The following is a 23,862-nucleotide window of genomic DNA, read 5'->3' as shown; positions in this document are numbered from 1 at the left end:
TAAGTTTTACTTACCTAAAACTTTTATAAATGAGGTCCCTTTATTTTTCTTGTAGGACCTTTAACAGTATTTTTAAAGTGCAGTATCCGCACGTTTATTTAGATCAAAGATCTGGACATTTCCTCCACAACTGGTCTTCACATTAGATCTGACTGTGAAGGTGTTAGGATGATTCACGTAATTTTCATACGCATCCAAACATTAAGTGAGGCCTCGTACTCTGCATCAGGGCGAACAGAACGACTAGAAGTCTGGTTAAGTTCAGAATATGACATCACTTTACTATAATGAAGCCTTTAAGACCACGAAAATCCAACACTTGTGCTATATCACTATAAAACATCCAAAATCTACACCAATATCTAGTCTCAGATCATGATATTGATATACTGCCCATCCCTACTCCACATGGAAACATCTACATTTGTTTGGCTCCTCCACTCAGGTTTTTCCTTTAATTAGTCATCTGTTGGTGTGTTTGGCTGCTAACATCCTGTCAGTGTTATATAGTGCGGCTCGGGTCAGACAACACTGACAAACTGAACCACATTTGACCTCCTTCAGGCAGCTCGTGCCTTCAGGCTCCTTCGGATCGTCTTGCTCCCTCCGGGCTGGACCTCCTCCAGGGTTGACAGCCAACCCTCAGGAAACAAGTGTGAGCCAGCAGCGGAAACACTGCACCTGTATCCTTAATTGTAACTGCACAGGCTTTCAGAGGAGGAGCACTGAGGCAAGTCAACACAGGCCAGCTGAGGTGGTAGTTAAAACAACAGCTCAAGGCACAGCTGGAGCATCTGTCCAGCATGCATGAAAATACCTAAAAACAAGCACAGCTGTGTCCTCGTGGTTTTAGGTCGTTCCTTGTTAGTCTAAGTTCTGCTGTACCTTTAATATGACAGAATATATGCAGTAATGTTATGAACTGTGTTATAGTCTCCACAATACAATAATAGGACTCTTAACTAATTAATAAATGAAAGAGATCATTGCACTGTAAGAAATACAAAACAGCAAAACTCAGGTTTACATCATTTATTATTCAAACTGCAAAGTAAACAAACAGTGCATCTCTCCCCTGGACCGCAGGCTGTTTGTCCTCTGCTGGATGCCTCCTGGTACTGCAGCTGCTTCACCGCCTGCAGCTCTGCAACAGAGGAGAAGTAAAAAAAACAAGTTTTTAGTGGCGATTATGAAACTGAAATGCTATTTCTATGATCAAACTGTCAGCACTGTTTTAAATCCAACATATAGTGCAGCTAATGCAATTCCAAGCATCATTTTCAAGTTAATCTTTTTCTAGATTTTGTTTTTTTTTACTTTGATGCTTAACAAGCCATTTTGGATGATAAATTGCACAGGAACTAACCTGGAAGCCACACTGGCATCACCACAGTTGTTGGGTCTTCTGTAGGTCTGGCATTTTATCAGACAGTCTTCATTTTACCTACAAGACAAACAAAAACAGGAGAAAGGAGAAAAATTTGAATTAATCTACAGTATAAGAAAGGAGTTACTAAAAAACAGTCAGCTGTAAATCCTTTTTAAATTCCCCGCACACTCTCACTTGTTTTAAATCATTAGGATTGATTTCTGGGAAGAGCTATGCTGGAAATTGCATGTCACCATTTTTTTGTTCTTACAGGAATAAGTTGTCCCACTGTGTCGAGTTCAATTAAACAGATGTATTCGTGTACCATGAATGAGAGGGGGCTTTAAAGAGTCAACATTATGGAAATCACTGCCATAGAGACCCTTTTTTTTTTTTTTTTAATTACAACACCGTGGAACCAGGTTGAATATCACCTTTTGTATATATTTTAAAGCCGCAACAGTAAGTTGATTAGTGGTTAATAATAAAATTAATCCCAAACTATTTTGATAATTATTTTACACTAAAATTGTCCAAATTCTCCAATTTCAGCTTTTCAAATGTGAATATTTTCCATTTTCCTTACTCATTTTTTGACAATAAACTGTATAACTTTGAGTTGTGGACAAAACGTATTCGAGAACATCACCTTGGGCTTTGAAAAATACTGATCAACATTTTCTGATTTTCTTTTGGGACCAAACAACAAATCAGTTAATCAAGAAAATTATAGATTACTCCATTGAAATGATGAAAGTAATTTTTGTTGCAGCCCTATACATTTTATATTAATGGGAACTAAGCCCAAACATATTGACTTTCACTCAGTGCTGTGGTTCTTACCATGGTTTAGCGCTGTGGATTCTCAGCCTCCTTCGACTGCTCGAGGCTCCTGTCATGAGAGACAAACAATCAGTGCCTGGTAGTGAACTGTGCAACAGGCTTATACTTTTGTTTATTTTATATATATCACTACTTTTGAGTTTGCCACTTTTAAATGACAGCAAATAAGAGTGCGTGCCTCTGAGTGTGTATGTGCTGTGTGTGTCAATGTGGTTGTGTGTGCCACGGCTGAGACTCAAAAGAACATGTTTATATTGTTTATACAGGTTATGGTGTTACAGTGTGAACATGCATCGCAGGTAAATAACTCTTCAAGTGTGTGTCAGTGAATGTATGAAGTGTGTGACAAAGTTAATATACAGGTGGAGTTTTAGAAAGGCATCTCAGCACCCTGAAGTAGTTTCATGTGTTTACAAACTACAGAGAGGATGAGGAATTCATGACAACAACGTAAAAATCTGTTGCACTCCTCAGGGAAGGAGATTCTGCTACAGAGCCGTGTGAAGCTTGACTTCATATTGACACATCAGGGGTGATACTGAAGGACCCCAAACAGAGCTGGGAGCTGCACCATAACCTTGTACAGAGTAGACTCAGTCATTTTCAGTGTCAGTCTTGCAGATTTGGGCAGTGCCCTTTTAGATGAGGCCATTAGAGGCCCAAAGGGTTGTTCTGGCATCACACTCAGAGATGGGGCATGGAAAGGATTTTGGCTAATCAGGATTGAGGATTTGGTTACAAAATGGATCACAGTGCAGACAGATGCATGTTGGCAGCCTCCAGGGCTTCATTCATTGCATTTATTGGCTGAACACAGTGTAGTTCCCTCTTGATCGAGGCTCACCAGAGGTTGTGAGAACCATAAACTCCAGGTTGCATCACAAGCCTCTCCAGCTACAATACAACTCCTGCGTACATGAGACAGGAAAATGCCACAGTTGTGATGTACTGGATTTTTTTCCAAAATGGCCGGCTGGTCACTGGCATGACAGGACATTCAGGTTTAACAGGAAGACAAAATATGAGCAGTAAAAGGTACTGAGAGGAAAGAGGACAGGAAAGCAATAGAGTCCAGCACTACTGCAGAAGGTTATTCTCAGAGAAGAAATACTTGTCTTTCCATTTCCCCCCTCACAAATAACTGACTGCTCAAAGGATGTGAAATAACCAGTGACTAAAAGTTCGTATATTTTTGCTGTGTCAGGTATGTCTGTACATACCACTTAGCTTAGAGCTAAAAACCATCATTTAGATCAGGCGTCTTCCAAGTTTGAAGTTCAGCAGTTCTTCGTTTATGCTACCTATTAAAGGATATGTGATAATCTAGACCATTTTAGCGGGTTTATTTTATGCTTATCTTGTTTTTTGTTGTTTAGTATATTATTGTGAAGTAGTACACTGTTTAAAAAAATGGGGCAGAGTATTTTTTTTTTATTACCGTTCCTCATTAAAATAATTGTTGGTTTATATGATGATGTGTTTATTTTGTAACTTCTGCTGGTTTGCTGTCTGTTCTTTCTCTCTGAGATGCTCTACTAAGGGGAAAGATAACAGTATTCTTAAAAAGGTTCTGCCCGGTTAAAATGTCAGGAAATATGATGAAAAAAGTAAAATATATGAATGTATTTTCACCCCTACTATTACTCTTTTCCATACTACTATGGAGACTAATCATCTCTGAGTGATGCTATGCAGGATGTAAACAGGAAGTATAATGCAAATTGAGCCCTTGTTAACATTTTGGCAAATTAAAACTGTTAAAATATGCCAAATTAGCTATTAGAATTTCCATTTGCAACGTACCTGTTAATGTTGTGATAACTATAACTGGATTTCTATGATACTGAAGAACGATAAACGTAAAAATGTGATGATTCTCACACAAGCTCTGGACTTACAAGGTGTGATTTTTGATGATTTCTGAGCTGCTTTACAGACCTTCAATCATGATGGACATCAAATAAATAATAACCTAGGGAAGTGAGTCTCACTGAATCTAAAAAAACATTACATATCAAGCTTGATTAATATGACAACAAGAATTATTTAACAGTCTATTTTCCTCAATACTTTTTTTTCTTTGGCACCAAGCCATAGATGTAGGCTATGGTGCACATTTTAGTTGATGAAATATTAATAATAGTAGTAGTAATTATAATAATAATAATAATAATAATAATAATAATAATAATAATAAACTTTAATAGGCTGCCCATTTTTACAATTGGAGAATGTAAGAATCACTTTAGACCAACAACTATAATTAAAAATATGTTAAAGAAAATAACCATTAGTCATTTCTATACAACTGTCAATTTTTTGTTGTTTTTTCTTGTTTTGACTTCTTTGCTGTGAATAAGAGTAAAACTGGTGCAGTCAGAGGGTAAACGCTTTACTCAATAGACAATGTGCACAGACAGTAAAGTGAAACTGCTTAACATGAATTTAGGAAATAAGTCATGATGCGTCAATTTAAATTAGTATTTTTCCAAGACAGAGGAAGAAGAAATCAAACACCAAACCCCATCTACACAAGCACACAAAGTCACAAAGGTTGTTTGTAATGATGCTGCAGGAAACTGCATAGAGCATTGGATTTTCATTTTGTACAATCCCACCCAGAGCAACCCAAGCAATACATGACATGTTTCACTTCAAAACTGCAAAGAGACATCCCACCCCATTACCACAAAAATGACCATTTATAGTTTTAGAGACAGAGGGAGTCAGGAAGTGATGACAGATGTAGTTCTGTCCGTTACAAAGGTCAGTGCAATGTCTACACACCTCAGTGATGCAAAAGTCCTAAATACTGTAACATTTAAATAGTTTGAATGATTTTTATATTATACCATCGTTCAGTAATCCACACTTAGACTACTGTACTGTGTAAATTCATGTGAAATAAAGACAGTTGTGCACACTTGTGCCATTGTTTCTAAAGGGCAAAAAGCTACCTGATATAGTTAGACTTTTGATACATTAAAAAGGTACCAAAGCATAACTGATAGTAAAAGAAGTGCAGCACAAAGACAAAACTACCCAAAAGCTTTCTAACAACATTAAAATGGAAATGGCATCCCACAAGTTGAGCTTTGTGCTTGACCCATACCTTTTCTCTTCATTGTTGCACACAACCTGCCTATGATAGACGTTGACTTTTTTTTAAATAATGGTGTGGGACAAAAGGTTTACAAACAGCCAACCTCACTAAAGAAAACAGTACAAGCTGAAAGACAAGTATAGAACTGAAAAATATTGTACATTTGAACGTACGCTTCAACTAAATTTTCATTTTGCTTCGATACCTCAGGCAATGACAGAAAATAAAGACTGGATCCGACCTCTCAACTTCCAGTGTTTCCAAAATATGACAGTGTGCCAGATTTCAGCACTTTGGTTCAACACTTTGGTTTCCTACCACAGATGTGTGGAACAGTGACTCAGCCGTTCATACGCAGGTCCTTTCATGCATACATACAGAGAAGCCAAAGTACTACAACCACACACACTGCACGGGCTATAATGCTTTGCAACATCCACACACAAAAAGGTAGAAGAACAGAGGTCTGCACTGTGATGCCATTCTTTGTTAAGTGTGATGCCAGAAGCCCTATAACCGTCACTGTGAGCAGCGACATGGTAAAAGAGGACAGAGAGAGGAGTCAAGTTATGGGACACTGTGCATCTTGTATTATAAACATGGATGGAACACTTACCTTACTTGTTCAGCTGATCTGTGTAAGCATACCTCTGGCTGCAGTGCAAACAAGTCCAGGCTTTACTGTCCACTGACTTCTGCAGAACTACTCATCGTCAATGTAACCAATTGCAGAGAAGAGCCTCTATTGTGGACTGGGGCAGCTTGTCTTTGACAAGCTGGCTGACAGCAGCTAACGCACCTCTCATTTACCCAAAGACATGACACACACACAACCACACAGGCACAACACGCCATCCTCTCTTCAAGTGTAGGGTGCACGGGACTTCCTGCCTCAGGTAGGTTGGTGTAAAGGAGGTTGGTCAGGTCAACTAGTGCAGTTTCTGCCATCAGCTTTGAGGGTTTGGGATTAAAAAAAAAACAAAACAGAACAAATACGGGTGGGGTGCAGGGTAGGGGTTAAAAGCCATGTGGCCTTGAAACAAATCTTAACTAATGCTGCATTTCCACTGCATGGTACAGCTTGGCTTGACTCTACTCACCATCTTTTAGTTTCCCCTGGTGGATAGAACCTGGCACTTTTTTTGGCATCACAGCTGAGGTTCCAAGCAAACTGAGCCAATAGTAAACCAATAGTAAAGCCAATAGTAATCAGACCACTGATTGGTCGAGCAGTGTAGAGTGTGTGTGATTGAGTGAGCAGCAGAGACTGACTGTGAATGCAGCAGAGCAGAGGAAAAGGTGAGCAGTGAAGTTGTCAGTCTGGCAGTAAATGTACAGTGTAGGTTACAGTTTGTCAGCGAATAAAGGCTGCAGCTTCTCCAGACTAAATTAAAGCTCCTGTGTATTGATTCCTGGTACTATGACGATCAGCTTCATGTATGTTGAGACTCTACTATATGCAGTGAAAATACAGTAGATGGTAATAAAAGCAAGTAGGATCGAGTTAAACCATATCATGCAGTGGAAATACCACTTAAGAACATCATGTTAGGAATTCCAAGGAGTGTTATCAAGGTGCAAAGGCCAAAATGCCTCTGGACGAAATTGGCTAGAACCCCAAACAATCAGAGCGAGTGAAATGTGGGATGTAGTGGTGCTTGGCCAGTTTCCAAGCAGGGCACAGAATAGCAGCCCCCTGGCCATTATTTTTTTTCTGTATTACAACTAGACAGTATATTTTAGGTGAGAAACAGGCAACGTAGTAACAGAATCTTGATTCAAATTAGAGCAGCACTGCCTAGTTTGGCTGATCTGATCTTCTTCCTGGGAGCCTGAAGTGTTGTGCTGGACGGACCAGCTGAGTAGATGCAACTAAATAGACCTACAACAAATCAGAGCAGCGAAATCTGTGCCTTTTTTAAATGTGGTCTGGTGACACTCTTTCAATCGTTGTGTAGAAGCCGCCCTATGTTAAGTAAACTGTTGTGATCGGCCAAACAAGAGCCAAATTTGCAAAGCAAATTATAACATGAGCTTGCAGACTCATCTGGTTCCCAAGCTGGGACATGCATGTTCTGGATCTCTAACATAGTTACTTGACAATCACAACTATGAAGTTCTAAGTTGGTGTCAAAGCTTTGATTTCTATTTTCACTCCACTAATGCATTCAAAATGTGGCTGTGAAAAAGGGACATCCCTGTTCTGAACCTCTAATATAGTTACTGTATAGTCTGTTGCATGATACCAACTCCTGACAAAGAACTTTCTTCAAGAATGTTCCATTTTAATCCAATACTGCAAAATCAATAGGAATAGGAAAAGCCCTGTTCTGAGCCTCTAAAATATAGTTTCTTCATAGATTGTTAACTGTTCCTGGAGCCACCAGTAAATAAAGCCTGACAACATCTATAAGAATGTCAGCATCAAATATCTGACTTTTTTCAATTACAAAGTCAGAATGTCTGGGTCAGAGGGGATATCCCTGTTCCAAACTAGTGTTATAGTCACTATGTAGTCTGTTTTAATGTGCTGGGTGCCATTTTAAATTGAATTTTGACTATGATCTTCAATTAAATATCTCAGTATCAAAGCAGTGATTTCCATTACACTTCAGGAACGCAAAACTTAAGTGTTCTAGGGGCCAGTTAGTATTTGTAACAGTCACTTCATTCTCATGTTCTTTGAAGAAGATTGAATGGAAGTTAAAACATCTTCCAGCTTCACAAGCCACAGTCCAAGCTATAGAGCCACCCCCTGTCATGATCAATAATAATTGTACAAAAACAGGTGCTATTTGATCCTTGAGAGTGACAGCTTTTCATTAACAAAACCGCTCCAACAGAAGCTACAGACTTTGAATTTCTTGGTTTGGAAAGTTCCTTCTCACAGTCCAACACCTTTAAAGATGGTCAAACCTGTTAAAGAAAAACAAATTGTACACAACACCAACACACAGACATAACATTACAAGTTTTAAAATTTACACTTAGGTCAAGTCAATGAAAACCTGTGGCACTATTTTGCATGATGTCCAGATAACGTGCAGAGGAGGATGCTTCTGATCAAATAGTGTTTTCGACTAGAAACAGGCCAAACAATAGTCATTAATACTTGCAATATATTATGTCGTTTTATTTAACATTAACTTGCTGTACACAAAACGACATGAGTGATTTTAAGTTTTAGAAATGCATATTCACCTCAAATTTGTTATGTCATTTAAGTAAATCTCCAGTTATCTTACCCACTCCCAGCACTGACCTTTGCTTTTTCTCCCTCTAGTTTTTTCCAATTTATTCAGAAAATCCAGTTAATCATCTGTCCATTGCTGAGTCAGATGTTGGACAGCTTCTATTTACAAGAGAGCACTACACAAGAAAATCCAGGCAGGTTTTGTTGCATTTAATTCTCTTAAACTTAATGAACTGAGAAAATGCTTGAGGAACAAAGCACCAAAATTCATGAGCTTACTGAGTCATCTAGAAAATAAACAGACACCTAAAGACGATCAAATCTGGAATAACTATGCCGTCCGAACTTTGGTATGGTACATTTTTGAATTGATATTTAGTTTTAGGCAATGATCTGAAAACTAACAAATACACCAGCATTGAACCAAACAGTTTGCAGACTGAATGTTTTTGTAAAAAACTATAAACACGATTTAACCAACACCACTCCAGTGTTATGGGCTACAAACTTATTCTTTCCTGTAGGCTTCCATTCCCACATTAGAAGTGCCATGAGTTATGCAACTACAGCATGTCTTCAAAATATTAGATAAATTGTCAAATTAACGATGGAGGTATATGTATCAATAATTTGTGCCAATCACATTCAGAAAACTAAGTACACAGAATTTCTAAAACAGAATCCCAGTTCTTTCATCTGAAATTATATTTTTATGAAATTTAGGGATCTGCCATTTTAACATTAAAGACCAGTTCAGACCAGAGTCACGACAAGAAAGAAAATGATGGTATGAATATATATCTAGACAACAAAACTGTTCCAGGGAAACCCAGAAGAAATTGACTAGAGGGGCATCACCTATCACAAGTCCACTGCATGAATTTGCACGCACCCCTTGAATATTTTGGACTGCTCCAAATTGTTGACTCTCTCTCTGTTGATGTTCCGCTGTTTTGTCAATGCCAGCAATCAAAGTGCAGCAAGTAACTCACTATCAATATCTAGATTCATATTATGACACTACAAATTATATCCAGCTACAATAACACCCTGAGAAGCCAGCAGTTGGAAAAGAAGTAGAGAGACACTGCTGTGGAGATTATAGTCTCCTTTAGTCACATTGGTGTAAACAGATCGGTTTCAAAAGATTGCAGACCTGCGCATTCAAGTAGTTGCAGGTTTCAAGTGGTCTTGTTGCAAATCTTTGGTCTGAACTGGCCTGAGAGCAACCACAATCATTTGAAAGTGTTTCTCAAATTGCATTATATTGCAGCTTTAAAAGTAAGTTTTATTGTGCTCGTCATTCCAAAAAATCTTGGTTTTACCCATGCAGTTGTTATATTCATGTAGTTAAAAAATATTTAATGCAAGAGGAAGCTAGATTAGCTTCATTGTCCACCTTACACTGACTCAGTGGCCAATGTGTGGGCTATAGCTGAAAGCCTTGTTTTGGTACTCTATGTTGTGTTGTAAATATTACTAAGGTCACTTGCACAATCCAGTGTGAACATTTCTTTGCTAAATCATTCCTCAGTCCACGCTACACAGCCACACATTCCTCCACAGTCCACAATCTTTAAAGCTGGTCAAACCTGTTAAAGAAAAAAATGTACATAACACAAACACACGTAACATTACAGATCAACACTCTATGATATCCAATTCTATTACCAAATTCATCTGTATCTGTAGTCCTCTGTTTTGCAGCCATTTCAGATGGGTTTTGCAGGATTCCCAGATGCCACACAAAAGAGGGAAGGTTTTCTTGGGATGCTTTAGTTAAAACAATTCTTATTTTTAGTTATTGTGCAAGGTGCATTGTACTCTGCAGAAGAGGAATGCTGCAAATAAATTTAAAGTTTCTTCATGTCTTACATAATGTTGCTTGGGCAGTCTTCGTCTCTTTGACAAATGAAAAGAACTACCACAGGATATATCGCAGTCATCCAGTTACAGGTCCAAACATTGTCCAACACAGCTGTTGGACAGACACTGTTTACAACAGAGTACTATACATGTGACTGTGAAGGTAAGGCAGAAAGCCACTTATTCTTTATCATCTCGAAAATTTAAGCATTACAGGATTAGAAGCTGCACTGCTTCAAAAACTTTTGATTACTATACTTCTTCACTATAAACCTGCAATGGTCCACAGATTTCTGAAGTCAGGCTAACGGCAGGAAAAATGATCCAAGTGCCCTGCTTCAGGGAGCTGCACTTACTTCTGATTCATCTGAGCATATTCTAAAGTTCAATAACAAAAACAGTCAAATGTATCAATTACATTTGTTATACACATTGTTATGAATTCAAGAATACTTACACTCACTTTTACAGCTCATCTTCACCTACCCACAATTCTGAGAAATGCTTGCTGAGGCAAGCCAGTGTCCATTTGATGCCAAGTAATGTCAAAATACCTCAAAACAGGTACTGACAGGCCAGAGTAGGCAGCAAAGTATGAATTTCAATTGTACAGAGACCTTACCAATTATTTTTTCTTATGGTAGTTATATTAATTGTCAATATGTTGACATAAAGCAAGCCTTTTATCAGTTTGAGTTTAGTTGCAATTTGTGATCCAAATGTGAACAGATCAGATTTGGTAATGTTGTAGATTATCTCAAGTTGATAAATACAATGCATCATGCTTTTACTGTTCCCTGTTTTAAGCGTTAACATGGTTAAATGTTATGTTTTCTTTGATACTGTTTGTGAGCTCTTGTGTCTTGTAGTATTGCCACAGATTACATTAATGCAACTACATCTTAACACATGTCTCTTGAAATGTAGAAAGGGGCTGGTCAATGGCCACAAGCCAGAACTGGTGTAAATAACAAAATGAAAGCACTGTGCTCCCCGGCTGCAGCAAAGTAACACAGTAAGGTCTGTCTGTTACCATCCGTCAAGCTGCAGAGCATACTGAAAGAACTTCTTTCAGCCTTGTTGCTGGTGGTATAAACCAGGCACATATGAGACTATCTGTGCAACACAATACACAGTAAATTAGAGCAATAAAACTGACCAGTCTTCCATCTGTGAAGTTACAAGACGTAAAGGGAAGCTGGAGACAGTAAAACATCAGCATGGTCTTTTCAGTAAAATCAAGTGAAAAGGTGAAGCGGTATACATTCAACTGCAGTTTGAGCATTATCAATCTTAAAACTGAAAGCCAGGGCACAGAATTAAAACTCCAGTGCAAGTAATGCTTCCTATGTGAAGTACAAATTGTGCTTCGCTGGGATTAGGATCTAGTTTCAAAATCCAGTTTAACTGGATTCAATTCAATGACTTTTAACTCCAATGTTACACAGTGGCATGTAGTTCTATAAAAGTCATTTTTAATTGACAGCAACAAAAATTTAAAATAGTAATAAAACCAAGAACTGAAAAAATGTCACTTTGACTTGACATTTTCTGACTAATGAATAATAAGCAAGTTTTCATCGATAGTACAAATTTATATGTCTGTGTTTCAGTTTCTAGTGGTTAACATGCTTTCAAGCATGACACAGATCACAATGTTACGCGAGTCGAACTGAGTTCCTTGCCAGTCATGCAGGCAGATTTACTCATGCCAATAAATGCTGTAACTACAATATAGACAGTCAACTCAGACAAAATATCAGTTAAGACGTACATTCAACTCAGTAATACCCAAATGTAAGACCTTAAGTGAACATGACTACGTTTACATGCAGGTTTGTAAAGAAGGATATGTATCACTCAACTAACAAAGATAATATTACCATGTTTATATTGTCACCACTTATAAGAGACAAGGAGGGGACATCAGCCACAGTGTGTACAGATGGTTGAGCTCGCACCTTTGTGCATGCAGACCAGAAATGCATCCCTGCGAGGATGTTTTTTTTGTGAGCTCCAATCAAGTGTATGCACCTGTTTTTTTTATGTGCGTGGATTCTGAGACCAATTAAAAGCTATAGAGAGCAACATTTTTTGCTTTTTATCCATCTTTTGCTTATTTTTCAACAACGCAACATCTAGTTCCTCGATGACCATGGTAACAGAACAACCTTCGAGGCACTCAAGTCAGCCCTACCACACACTAAGGCACTTTTGTACCAAGCCTATACTGATCTCACTGCAAAAAGCATAACTGAGGTTAAACACTTTAATATGTCCAATACCACACAATTAAGAAAATATAAACACAACACAGGTCATCAGAAAACATTATCCATAACTCAGAAGAAGGCTGGAAGGAGCTCATCATAATTTCAAAACATACTTAAGCTCCTAAGAAGGTGGAAACACTAGGTGGAAGAGCAGGTTTTAAGTCATCTATCCATCTACAAGAATGAATGATAAACAAGGGTGAGAGCAGTGATCATTATTATATTCTATATGTTGGACTGCATGTAAACGTAGTCACTAACCCCAGCTTTCTAGGCTGGACACAAGACACACAACAAATAGGACTGTGTGCCACGGAAAGTCTGATTGTGTGATATGAGTACAATGTCTTTGTAAATCTACCCACAACCAGACACACTATACCACAGATTTTCTTAAAGGTTCTATGTGTCATATGTCTGCTTTCCTGAAGGGCGACAGTAAAATCAGAGTTACCGAATTCCACTGAATGAAACATCTCAGTTAAACAACACAGTGCACCAAATTAAGTGTGAAAAATGAGACAAGACTTTAACGTCCATGAAGCACAGTGATTATGGAGTCCAGAATTTTGTATTAAAAATACAATCTCAATTTAAGGGTCGCTCTGTAGTACAATCGTAGCATGCTGGGTGCCATTTAGCCTGTGGACAGTAGATGCTAAATGTCATGCTATAAGTATAATTAACTCTGACATAGTGCTTTTACTTGGAATGCTGGCAAGTGTCAGCTATCTGACTTTGTGGGGAAGAAATTGAAGCAAAGAGCGGCACAGAACATTTGCAGCAAGCACATCTCAGGTGGGGCCACGCGCTGTTTTTTAAAGATTGTTTTATACACGTCACTGAACAAAGGAGGTCAGGATTGTGGCAGAGATAACACATAGACCCTTTAAGATTATTTAATTAGTGCAAACAACCAATTCTTGGCATTTGGTTGCTTTCTGAGCGCACTGTACGTTTTAAACTTTTAGAAATAAATATTAAAGGTTTGTCCTGATAGAACCAATGATTCTTTATTATAATACACATGCTTTGACTCCAAATGTATGGCACAAAACACAGCCATAGAAAGTTGAGAAAAATGTTACAATTATCACTTCACGGCGACTCACAGAGCATAATACATCTAGAAAAGAAAATTATACATGGGTCAGAAAGAACTATCGGACCACACGAGGGTGACCTATCTTTCCATACTACTGACAATACAAAATAAAAAATGAAAATATTGACTTTGTCATAAAAGGAGTAAATTGTCAGGCTAAAATGTAGCAACAATTTTAACTTAAATACAAGAAATGCATGTTTTGGATAATCTGTACAAATGGTGCTGCTGGGAGCATCAAAGAGCAGCGTTTAAAAACGGGGTTTCTTAGAAGGACCATCAAACTCCTCACGGACCCTGCCGTACCCGGCGTTACCAGGACCCATTCCCCTAGGACCGCTCTGGGCGAAGCGCTCATTGCGCTGTGGGGGTCAATTTGCCAGGGAGGCAGATAGAAAGGTGGGGTTTAAGGTATGAGATGTGTTCAGTGCGCAGGCACACAGTTCATGTCCATATGGAAGTTTATATAAATGTATGGCAATAGAGGTGATTTGTTTTAAATCGTGAGCAGATTTACAACACAACCAGCAGGAGACACATCCGAAGAAACCGTTCGTTCCAATATGAAGGTCCACAGGTGCCACAGGTTACATACGGAAAAGGAAGAGAGGGTAATGCTTTTGTTAGTCAGTGCCTACCTATTATTGTCTCTCCAGTGCATGCCAAGACTGATCTATCGTCCTGACTGTTATGAGGTCAAACAATTAGTAAATGTTGACCATATTTTCAGTGTTTCCCCTATATGCACCACTGCTAAATGTATTTTAACTTTCCAAACACGATAAACTTGCTGTCTTTACTTAGACCAGTCGCAGAAGTAAGGATTCTGAAGCAAACACCTTATGCTTATTGGTTCCTAGGTATTGCATATTTCAAGCGAGCTTCTGAGTAACCCGCAATGAGCATTTTACAGTACTGATGGGTTACATCCCTTTGCCACAGCTGAGTCTCCTATGTTTAGGTATGTAAAATACATTATGATTATCTAACATTGTTGCTGCTTCCTTAACAACGGTCTTTAAAATATTTTGTTTTATACACTTGCTGACATATGCGTCTAAAGCCTTTCTCATGTCAGCAGAGACTTAATACTAAAAATCCTTAAATACTTGTGCACATCAGTACGGCTGCTGGAACAAAATCCTAGAGGAAACACTGGATTTACTTTATGATCATTTAATATGACAACAGATAAATACCTCTTGATGGCAGTAATTAATTAATTCTAATATTTTACGTTTCATTTGCTCCATGGGGAATTTATATTTCCTTTGAAACAAGATATGAAATTAAGTGCCACTGTAACTAATGAATCTGCTGTCCAGCTATGACAGTATCTCTTATGGCACTGCACTAATAAAATGGAAAAATAACTAGTGATCTATGTGACCAGAATCTGAAGTACAGTGACTATTCCAGAAATGCATGTGTAGAAAATTGGCACGTGGGCACAATAAAATGTTAACATTTCACAAAACACTTAGCACAACCATTTTTCCAACAAGAAAGAAATTTGTTGATCAGTATATTGTTAACATGCCAATTCAGACATGTCCTGTGAAACTAGAATCGTGTGAGAAAACGTAAATGTCTAAAAATCCAAAAAGAGGGAGACTGGTTTGGTTTACACTATGAGCATACAATGGAACCATATGGTAAGAACAGAATATACGTTGCAATGTCTTAAGAATGTAGAATATATCTTGAACTGGATCTAACATCAACCTGCTCAGCCTACATAATTGAATTGAGCTTTATAGTCATATATTATAAAAATATGTGTCACAGTGCAACTTCATGCATTGTAAAACTACTGCATTGCCAACAAGCTTGAACCACTGGCTATGTTTTCAATTACTAAGAAAGCCTTTTCTAAAAATCACTTAAAGGGCAAATGGTGCTTTAAATTCAAAGCAGGAGTAAAAAAAAATTAGGCCAGGCTATTAATATCACTGATCAAAAACTAAAACTGAGAAGTGCACCATTCTTCAAATACAAAACTTAGTTCCCTAAGCCAAAGCATAAACATACAGCAAATACAAATTTTATATCAAACTTAAAAGTTTGATTAAAAGGTTTTCGGAAAAATGTTTCATTTGGGATCTACCATGAAACACACATTTAACAGTTCTTATTATCAGCTGTAATCCAGAAACAAACATAACTTTGGTACTACAATTCTGCCAAAGCATAGACCTCAAGCTTGGCCCAGTAATCACCAATATCCTAAAGACAAATGGCCAAAAGGCTTTGCCTGCCCCCATCAATTAATCTTGCTGTAATATACAAATCAGATTTTTTTTTTTTCTCCATTTCAGATTTCAGGTCTCATACCGTCAGCCCGCACTAAAAGCATCATAAATGCTCAGTTACAAAAAAGATGTTGATAAGAAGGTAAAGGTTGCTGGTCCAGAAAATGTACTACACCCCTACCTCAGGTGAAATTGGCTTGGCACAAAAGGAGCTTTACACAGGATTTCACACTGCCACCCAAAAATACACATAGCCTTCATTTCTGCTCGTGATAGATGACACATCAAACTGCCAGCATAATATGAAAAAAAAATGTTTTAAAACTAAATAAACACATTGTCAACTGTAACAGGAAAAAAAAAACACTGGTAGAAGCGATTCTGCCTCCAGTCAAGAAAAAGTGCCTGTCCATCTCACATGAGACAGGTCTTGCAATAGCAGTCCACTACACAAATGATGTGATAGGAGTGAGCAGAGCCACTGCAGTCTGTCTACAGCTGTCAGAGAGCAAGTCCTTATGTTTTAGTGCAGGTTGACGGTTTCGTAGCTGGAGAGCAGTAAGACTCAGGTGAAGCTAACTGAGGGGGCTTGGCTTGCCATTTAAAGAAACCCTATCAGGCAGGCAGCAGATCTGTAACATTCAACAACCAGCAAGCCATCCAAGGACAGCTGAAAAAACAAAGCACTCATATTCTCAAATCCTGCTCAGCCAGCTGGCCTCCATGTTTTAAATCAGCTGGGAGTTTCTCCAACAAAGCCGAACACAAACTACATTAACTACTGATCTTCCATAAAGTGGGATACATTACCATTTCGTTGCCCAACAAGCCTCCTGAAGATGATCCCATTCCTTGCTGTCCCTCAAAGCCCAGTGCACCCATAGGGAACTTCGGGTTGGACCCACCAAAGGACATATCTAACAGAAACAACATGTCAACAAGTCAGGTACACAGTTGCACGTCAAACAAACACGCTGTACAAACTCTAAATGCTGTCTGTTGATGGCAACGCTAACTTAGCACAATTGGACAAGAGATAACACATTTACATAGATAGCAATATGTCATCTCTTGTAAAAGAAACTGTCAGAATTAGTTTAGACACATTTAAACACCTATCTGCCAGTTTATTGGGTCCTTCTAGCTAAAACTACTGTAGCCTATTACTGCAGCTCCGCCAAAAAAAAAAAAAAAAAAATTTCATAATGTTGATGTAATTTTACATTTGAGACTGTAGTTTGTGGTGCTATTGAATTGTGTTATACTGAGAGCTGTTCATACCTAATATCTAATGTCATCGACTGCAACTGATATGTGAGGCCAGGTCTGTTCTATTTGCTTTGAGTTCTCCTTCTAAATGAGCAATTAAATGAAATTAATCAAAAATAACTTACCACCCATGCCCAAAGATCCACTGGTATTCATTCGCATTTCTCTGTCCCTCTGTAATGAAAAGACACAGACATTAAAAAACAGCATTAAACCAGGCAAATAATTAAAATTTTTTTCCCACTTTGTTGCATATACATATGTAATATTCTTGTATTCTAACATCAAGTATAACTTACATCCATGAAGTTGCCCATCCTGTAGTTCTCCTCACGCTGGCGGCGCATCTGTTCTTCCATCTCCCTCTTGCGAAGCATCTCCTCCTCCCGCCTACGACGCTCTTCTTCTTGTCTGTTTAGAAAGAGGAAAATGTTAAAAGTAATAGTTTTAACATCAATATTTTTCCAAAGCCCTGACATCATTTCATATTACCAAACAGAAAAATGGCCAAAAATGTAAGCTGACAATGAAGAAAGGAGCATTGTGTTTATGAGGACACCAAGAATAAACAAGAATATTAATGAACATAAATACCTGAGCTGCATCTCCTTCCTCTTTTGCATTTCCTGACTGTGCAACTCCTCCATTCGCCGCAGTTCCTCCTGTCGCCTTAGCAGATCTGAGAGAAAACATGAAACCAACACATTATATTGTTGTACTTGGAACACTAGTGTACACTTCGCTGTGTGATGGACATCTTTTCAGTTGATAAATAGCAGAGTATATTCAAACAGCTGCAGGCCTTTGTTTTTATTTTTGTTAAATACACCTGACATTCAATAGCAATAACTTGCCTTGTCGGAGCAGGTTGGCCTGGTGTTCGTGGTAAGCATCCTCCATCTCACTCTCCAGCTTCTCACGGGCTTCGCGCATATTCTTCTCCACCTGCTGCCTCTGCTGCTTCTCCATTTCATCCAAGGACTTCCAGCGCTTGGAGTACTCAAATTCAAAAGTGCCTGGACGAGCAAAACGGGGAGGTTCCTCTCGCTCTCTATAAACACAGTCAACACAATATAAAGTGAGTTAGGTTTATATGATCGTATTTGCACAATACACCTGTTAACTCCGGCCCTGTCAGATGAAAATACTAAAACACTTAAAAAAGAATTTTGAAAAGTGTGAGTGAATTAGTGCTACATCCAACATCCTTTCTCCTCCTCCTCCCACTGATTTACAGATTAACATGTGCCACCTCACACAGGAGATTGATTTTTAACAGCTGTGATCCCTGAACCCCCACCCACTAGTACTACTACTAGTGCAGCCCCCCGACATCCACATCACACCATCTGCTCCTCACAAAACAATGACTTGAAGAAAATAATTAGCATAACAAAGATTACTGCATCACAGTGACTCAAATTTCGAAGAGCCTTTATTGGCTCCATAATGGCAGATATAAGTATGGTGTGAGCATGAAAGTGACATGCTTACGCTTGATATCTGGGGTTCTTCTGTGCCAGTTTCTCTGGAAGACCATCCTCATCATCAAACTGCTCCAGAGGCTCCACAACAACAGGCCGAGGTGACCTAGAAATGGTGTACCAAACAAGAGAAATAAGCGGGGGTCGCTTACATTGATCACAATGTTAAGTGTGCTTTTTGCAACTTAATTCCACTTACGTGGTGAGCAGGAAGACGCCCTCATTGCACCGATCCAGGGCCTTTCTGGCAGCAGGCTTGGAGGCAAACTCGACAATGCCCCTGCCTGTGGAGCGCCCACGATCATCTACAATGACGATGGCCCTCTCGACCATTCCAAACTGTGAGAAAGCTTCTTCCAGGAGCTCGTTAGAAACAAACGGAGACAGATTCTTCACAGACAAAGCTGCGGAGTGTGTGGCAAACCGGACACGTAGGGGTCTGCCTTTCATCGGTGTGTCATCCAACTCTGCTTTAGCTATCTCTGCAAGCGCACGGGACTCCTGCAAGAAATCAAATGTAATATTACTACTGAGGGATCTATTCAGCCCAACTTGACAGCTTTTTTCACAGTCTTCTGACTTTTACTTGATTTAACAGAAGGACTTACCAATCGGATGAAACCGAAACCTTTGCTCTTGTTGATGAAAACCTCGCTGGGCTCCCCATATTTTGCGAAGAGCTTCTTGAAATCTTCCTCTGTGATGTCATTGGGGAGGTTGCCAATGAAGAGACGACAGCGCTGTGTGTAGGTCTTCTCACCAGGTTTCAGTAGCATGGACAGTGTTGCCTTAAACTCCTGTTGATTAACAATGTAAATTTAAAACAGAGTTATTATAGCTTTGTATCTTTTATCAGTTTTAATTTTTACTTAATTATGAATTCAATTTCAGTTAGTTTCCTGGGTGAGTTTGCACATTTTCATTTTTTCAGAAACTTTTTATCTTGGTTTAGTTTTTATTTGTTTCAGTATTAGCTTTAGTTTTTTTTATTATTATTGCAATACATTGTTTGTCAAGGGTGTGGTTTTAATGAGTTCAGAATAGGTATTATTGTTATTATAAAAACAAGACTTTGATAAAACAATGGACGGTCATATCGACATCTCAGTTATAACAAACACCAATGCCTCATCATGATTTGACAAATTAGACCAAACTCACAGACTAAAAATACATACATTTCCTGTATATTCTTACGTTTGTTTAGATTTAGATACGAGGAAAAGACCACACTTGAGTCATATCATAATTAATAATAAAAATATAACAATAATTATTAAAAGCAAGAATATAACAAGTCAAATTCTATCTTCTGTTTAAATAAAGATATTCCTTTTTCTCAGTTAACGCTCATTCGTGTCTTCATTCCTCGGACTCACCGCCCATCCCCCACACGCTGCCGGTACTCGAGGGAAAAACAAGCTTGACCTATATTTTTTCCAAGCCAAATCTCCGCGAACAAAACACACAAAATTATTCTAAAAAATAAGCGAGAACTTATATAAAACAAACACTACATATTGCGCCTTCTTTTGTTTTACCAAAACAAATGGTAGCAATTTTGTAACTGTACAGATCTTGGACAAGATGGCGGCCGGTTGAAGTGACTGACACTGAAGTGCGCGTGATATCAGTCACCGCTAGCACCGCCATGAGATGTTGTAGCAGAAGTCGGGAGGATGCAGGCGAACTCCGCCCGCACGGGCTGCTAAATATTTCAAATCGAGCGTACGTTACTGTTAGTCGCACTGAAAAAGCTAACGTTAGCATTAGCTAACAACAATGACTGTCGACGCCATTCACAACAGAAACAACATATTAGAAAGAAAACCACCGACCTTTGACTGGCCTCCGTCAGACTCGTCTCCTGTGTTGTTTGCGGCTCCTTTCCCCGGCTCCTCTCGCTCCTGCGTGGACTTCATCGGTGGCCCTGTCCTCTGGCCTTGTTGAGGGCCTGTTCTCTGGCCTTGCTGGGGGCCTTTCTGGCCTTGAGGACCGGGCTTCTGGTTTTGTTGCGGGCCTTTCTGGCCCTGCTGTGGCCCTGACTTCGGGCTCGGGTGAGGCGGCTGTTTTTGCTGCTGTCCGTTAGTGTTTCCTGCCGGTGACTTCATCTGCTGGTTCTGGTTCTTGTTGGCCTGGTTGGGTGGAGGAGAGCTCATGTTAGGTTTGGGTGGAGGTGACTGGATCTTGGCCTGAGGTGTAGGGGTTGTTGGTTTCCGCTGCTCCTGCTGGTGCTGTGCGGCTTTCTGCTGCTGCATCGGGCCTTTCATGGTGAGAGCCGGGCCGGGGCTCGGTGGAGGGATGATCGGCAGTGACTGGTTCTGTTGTGGCTTCTGTGGGGTCATCTGTGGTCCCTGGTTAGGCGGTCTGTTGAAGTTGTTATTTGGTCCCCTTCGATTTTGGTTTTGAAAGGGATGGCTCCTGAAATTTGGGTTTCCCATTAGTCCACCCCGCATCGGGCCGGGCCCACCGCCCCTACGTGGCTGGAAATTATTCATCCCAAGTCCTCCGCGATTGTTGTGAAATCGAGACATCGTTCTATCAGCGAAAACTTAAAAATACTTAAAATACGTTATGTATCTGCTGCTTAACAACGGCCTCCTACCGGTGTTTGCAGGTCGAGCTTCTCAAAATGGCGACTAACGGTCGTGTGTGAAAGAGTCTTTCTTCCTCCGGCTCAGCGAGAGCCGCCCGGCTCAGCTCATTGGTCCGCGGCTCGGCAGGAGGAGTCAACACCGGGGAGGGTCTTTTCATTTTTTTATCTTTATTGAGAATAAAACTTTAAAGAAGCCCATTTCAGCCAGTAAAAGGAGGAAAAAAATAATTATACCCATGGTAATTTTTTAATTATAAAAGACGAAATTTTGAGGTAAAAAGTCAAAATCGCAGCGGCCATGGGATGAAAAAAAAAATCAACATTGTGAGTTAAACAGTCATATATATGAGATAAAATGAGTTTAAAAGTCTTAATTATGACATAAGACCGAAATTATGATTAAAAAGTCGAAATTGTAGAATTATGATTTAAAAAATATAATTCTGAGACTTAAAAAGAGTCATTTCTATCTTTTATTTTCAACTTTTCATCTCATAATTTAGATTTTTTAAATATAATAAACAAATGTGATAATATAAAGCCAATTAAAATAAAGGAATTCAAAGCCCTTTTATTTATTTGTTACTTCATTTCTTTATATATTTTTTGAAAATGTTCATTTTGCATAGAAATTACTATTTCTAAATTAATTTTTTTTATATGCCATTTTTTAGCCCTTCAATTTCCATGTTTCTTTACAAAAAAATAAATAAAAGGGGAAAAAATAAATTCATTCTACAAAGAAATATACACATTGAAAAAAGAAATCTAGCTGCACTGAATAAATAAATATTTAAACATATAAATAAATATATACAGAAATAAATTGACAGATAACTGTGAAAATACGTTAAATGCTCATTTTATATTTTGTCTTAGTATTTTCACACTTTACAATTATTTACTTATTTCTTCCTCTTTATATTTCACAAGCAGAATCAGCTTTATTGACCAAGTATGTGCACACATGCAAGAAAATCTGACTCCAGTTTTTCATTCTGATTCTTTTTATATTTCCACATTTGTTGTCTCAATCTTTTACAGACTTATTCATTTCTATGGCACTCCTGACTCTACATATCTAGAGTGAGGCTTGATGATATTAAAGAATTGATTACAATTCTTTTTTTGGAGGACTCTTGTGACGTTTCATAAACTCTAATTTTTATTTTCCTTATACCTATCTTTTACTAAGTTATTTTTTTTTACATAATCATGTGGGGAAAATGACAGACACTGAACTCAGATGGACTTTTTTTTGCCATTTATTCCGCATACAGGTGTTTTTGGAAACAAAAAAGTGGAGAGACCACCAGTCTCACCTCAATATGTTTTCTTAATGCTCATCATTATAAACAGACACAAAAAAAGGATGAGATGACAATGATGACAAACCGCAACGAAAACATAAATCCATTAAACAAAAAACAAAAAACACATGTAGAAAGTTAAACCGATGACGACATACAACCCAGGAGAAAACACACAAGACGGTGCGACGTCGTCACACAAGGGAAAATGTTAATAAGTAATAAAAAAAAGAAGAAGAAAAAAGACACTAAATAAAGAGAAGCGAACAAAATGTAGGGCTGCATCAGAGATTCAGAGATGGGAAAATATAAAAGGACTCAAGGAGATAAAGAGAGAAATTCATTGATTAGTCAACAACAATCAAAACAGATGTCCTTCCTCCTTTTTCCACTTTTTGTTGTTTTTTTTTAAATCAGGTTCGAAAACAGCAATATAGAACAGGTAATCATGAGGAGAGCAAAATTAACATTCACAAAGGAAAATGCAGAACACCTGATATATATATATATATGTATATATATATTTTAAGCACACACAACTCCTCAGGGTTACACTCTTATGTCCAAGGATTACAAGTTGTTCAAGATTAACTGTTTTTTTAATTTGTAAAATCACCCTTCAGTTGTCGGAACAGCTTCTTGCCAAAGCCCTCCCAGTGTATAGTCATTTATTTTTTTAAAGAGGTGAACTATAATAGAGTTGGGTTTAAATTTAACTCTGACCTTTTATGTTGGTATTAGTGGGTTACAGTAAGTTGCCAAAGGCGGGAGCTGGGAAGTGATTATTTTCTGAGATTTTCTGACTGCTTTGGTGTTGTGGAAGAAGTTATGGAGGGAGCTTTTTTTTTTTTTTTAAGTTTAAATTTAAAATCAACTGGGACTGATGGAGAGGAGGCTGATAATGGGGTAGCAGGGGCTGAAACAGGAACACTTAATGGTAAAAAATGTTGAAAGAGGGAAAAGTCGGTGTTAGGAACAGTGAAACGATTCATGGTGTGCAGTCTGTGCAGGCCTGCAACCATCTGCAGTGATGCATCATTTCATGCAACTCATACTGGTCAGTCATTCCTCTTTAAGTCTACAATCTAAATAAAAAAAAAAGGAACTGAAGTCACTTTTCATGAAGGATAAGAACCAAACCGACTGCTAACATGCAGGTGTGGAAGTATTGAAATAAACAGCACAGGGTTGCAAAAGCA

At 38.5% G+C, this 23,862-nt stretch overlaps 1 protein-coding gene across 2 annotated transcripts; it reads right to left on the bottom strand.

The window, feature by feature from the left end:
- Positions 1–1,017: 1,017 nt before the first annotated feature.
- sfpq (splicing factor proline/glutamine-rich) lies at positions 1,018–21,416 on the bottom strand. 2 transcript variants are annotated; one of them, XR_014772095.1, is made up of 12 exons: positions 20,596–21,416; positions 19,366–19,554; positions 18,957–19,258; positions 18,768–18,863; positions 18,128–18,324; positions 17,868–17,952; positions 17,573–17,684; positions 17,399–17,447; positions 16,815–16,921; positions 2,213–2,261; positions 1,367–1,444; positions 1,018–1,144 (listed from the first exon to the last, which is right to left on the bottom strand). XR_014772095.1 is itself a non-coding variant. In XM_084739692.1 (10 exons), the coding sequence occupies exons 1-10, from the start codon at positions 21,289–21,291 to the stop codon at positions 14,004–14,006; spliced, it is 1,944 nt and encodes a 647-aa protein (XP_084595818.1). In that variant the 5' UTR covers positions 21,292–21,415; the 3' UTR covers positions 13,635–14,003. The 2 variants fall into 2 exon arrangements, 1 of the variants encoding a protein (XP_084595818.1); XM_084739692.1 differs by lacking the exons at positions 1,018–1,144; positions 1,367–1,444; positions 2,213–2,261 and adding an exon at positions 13,635–14,114 and having other exon boundaries at positions 20,596–21,415.
- Between the last annotated feature and the right edge of the window lie 2,446 nt (positions 21,417–23,862).

The sequence above is a fragment of the Lutjanus erythropterus genome, chromosome 16, assembly GCF_056507025.1.
Source record: "Lutjanus erythropterus isolate fLutEry1 chromosome 16, fLutEry1.hap2, whole genome shotgun sequence".
NCBI classification, from domain to species: domain Eukaryota; kingdom Metazoa; phylum Chordata; class Actinopteri; order Lutjaniformes; family Lutjanidae; genus Lutjanus; species Lutjanus erythropterus.
The sequence above is the reverse complement of the archived record's forward strand: the minus strand, read 5'-3'. Positions and strand labels throughout refer to the sequence as shown.

Bases quoted from the DNA above. Each gene is read 5' to 3' on its own strand.
- sfpq (XM_084739692.1), bottom strand. From the start codon at position 21,291: ATGTCTCGATTTCACAACAATCGCGGAGGACTTGGGATGAATAATTTC. The intron at 17,953-18,127 runs GCAAGTTATTGC...GTTTTCTCTCAG, and splicing joins GGCCAACCTGCTCCGACAAG to ATCTGCTAAGGCGACAGGAG. The intron at 14,115-16,814 runs GTAATGTATCCC...TGACCCCCACAG, and splicing joins GCTTGTTGGGCAACGAAATG to CGCAATGAGCGCTTCGCCCA.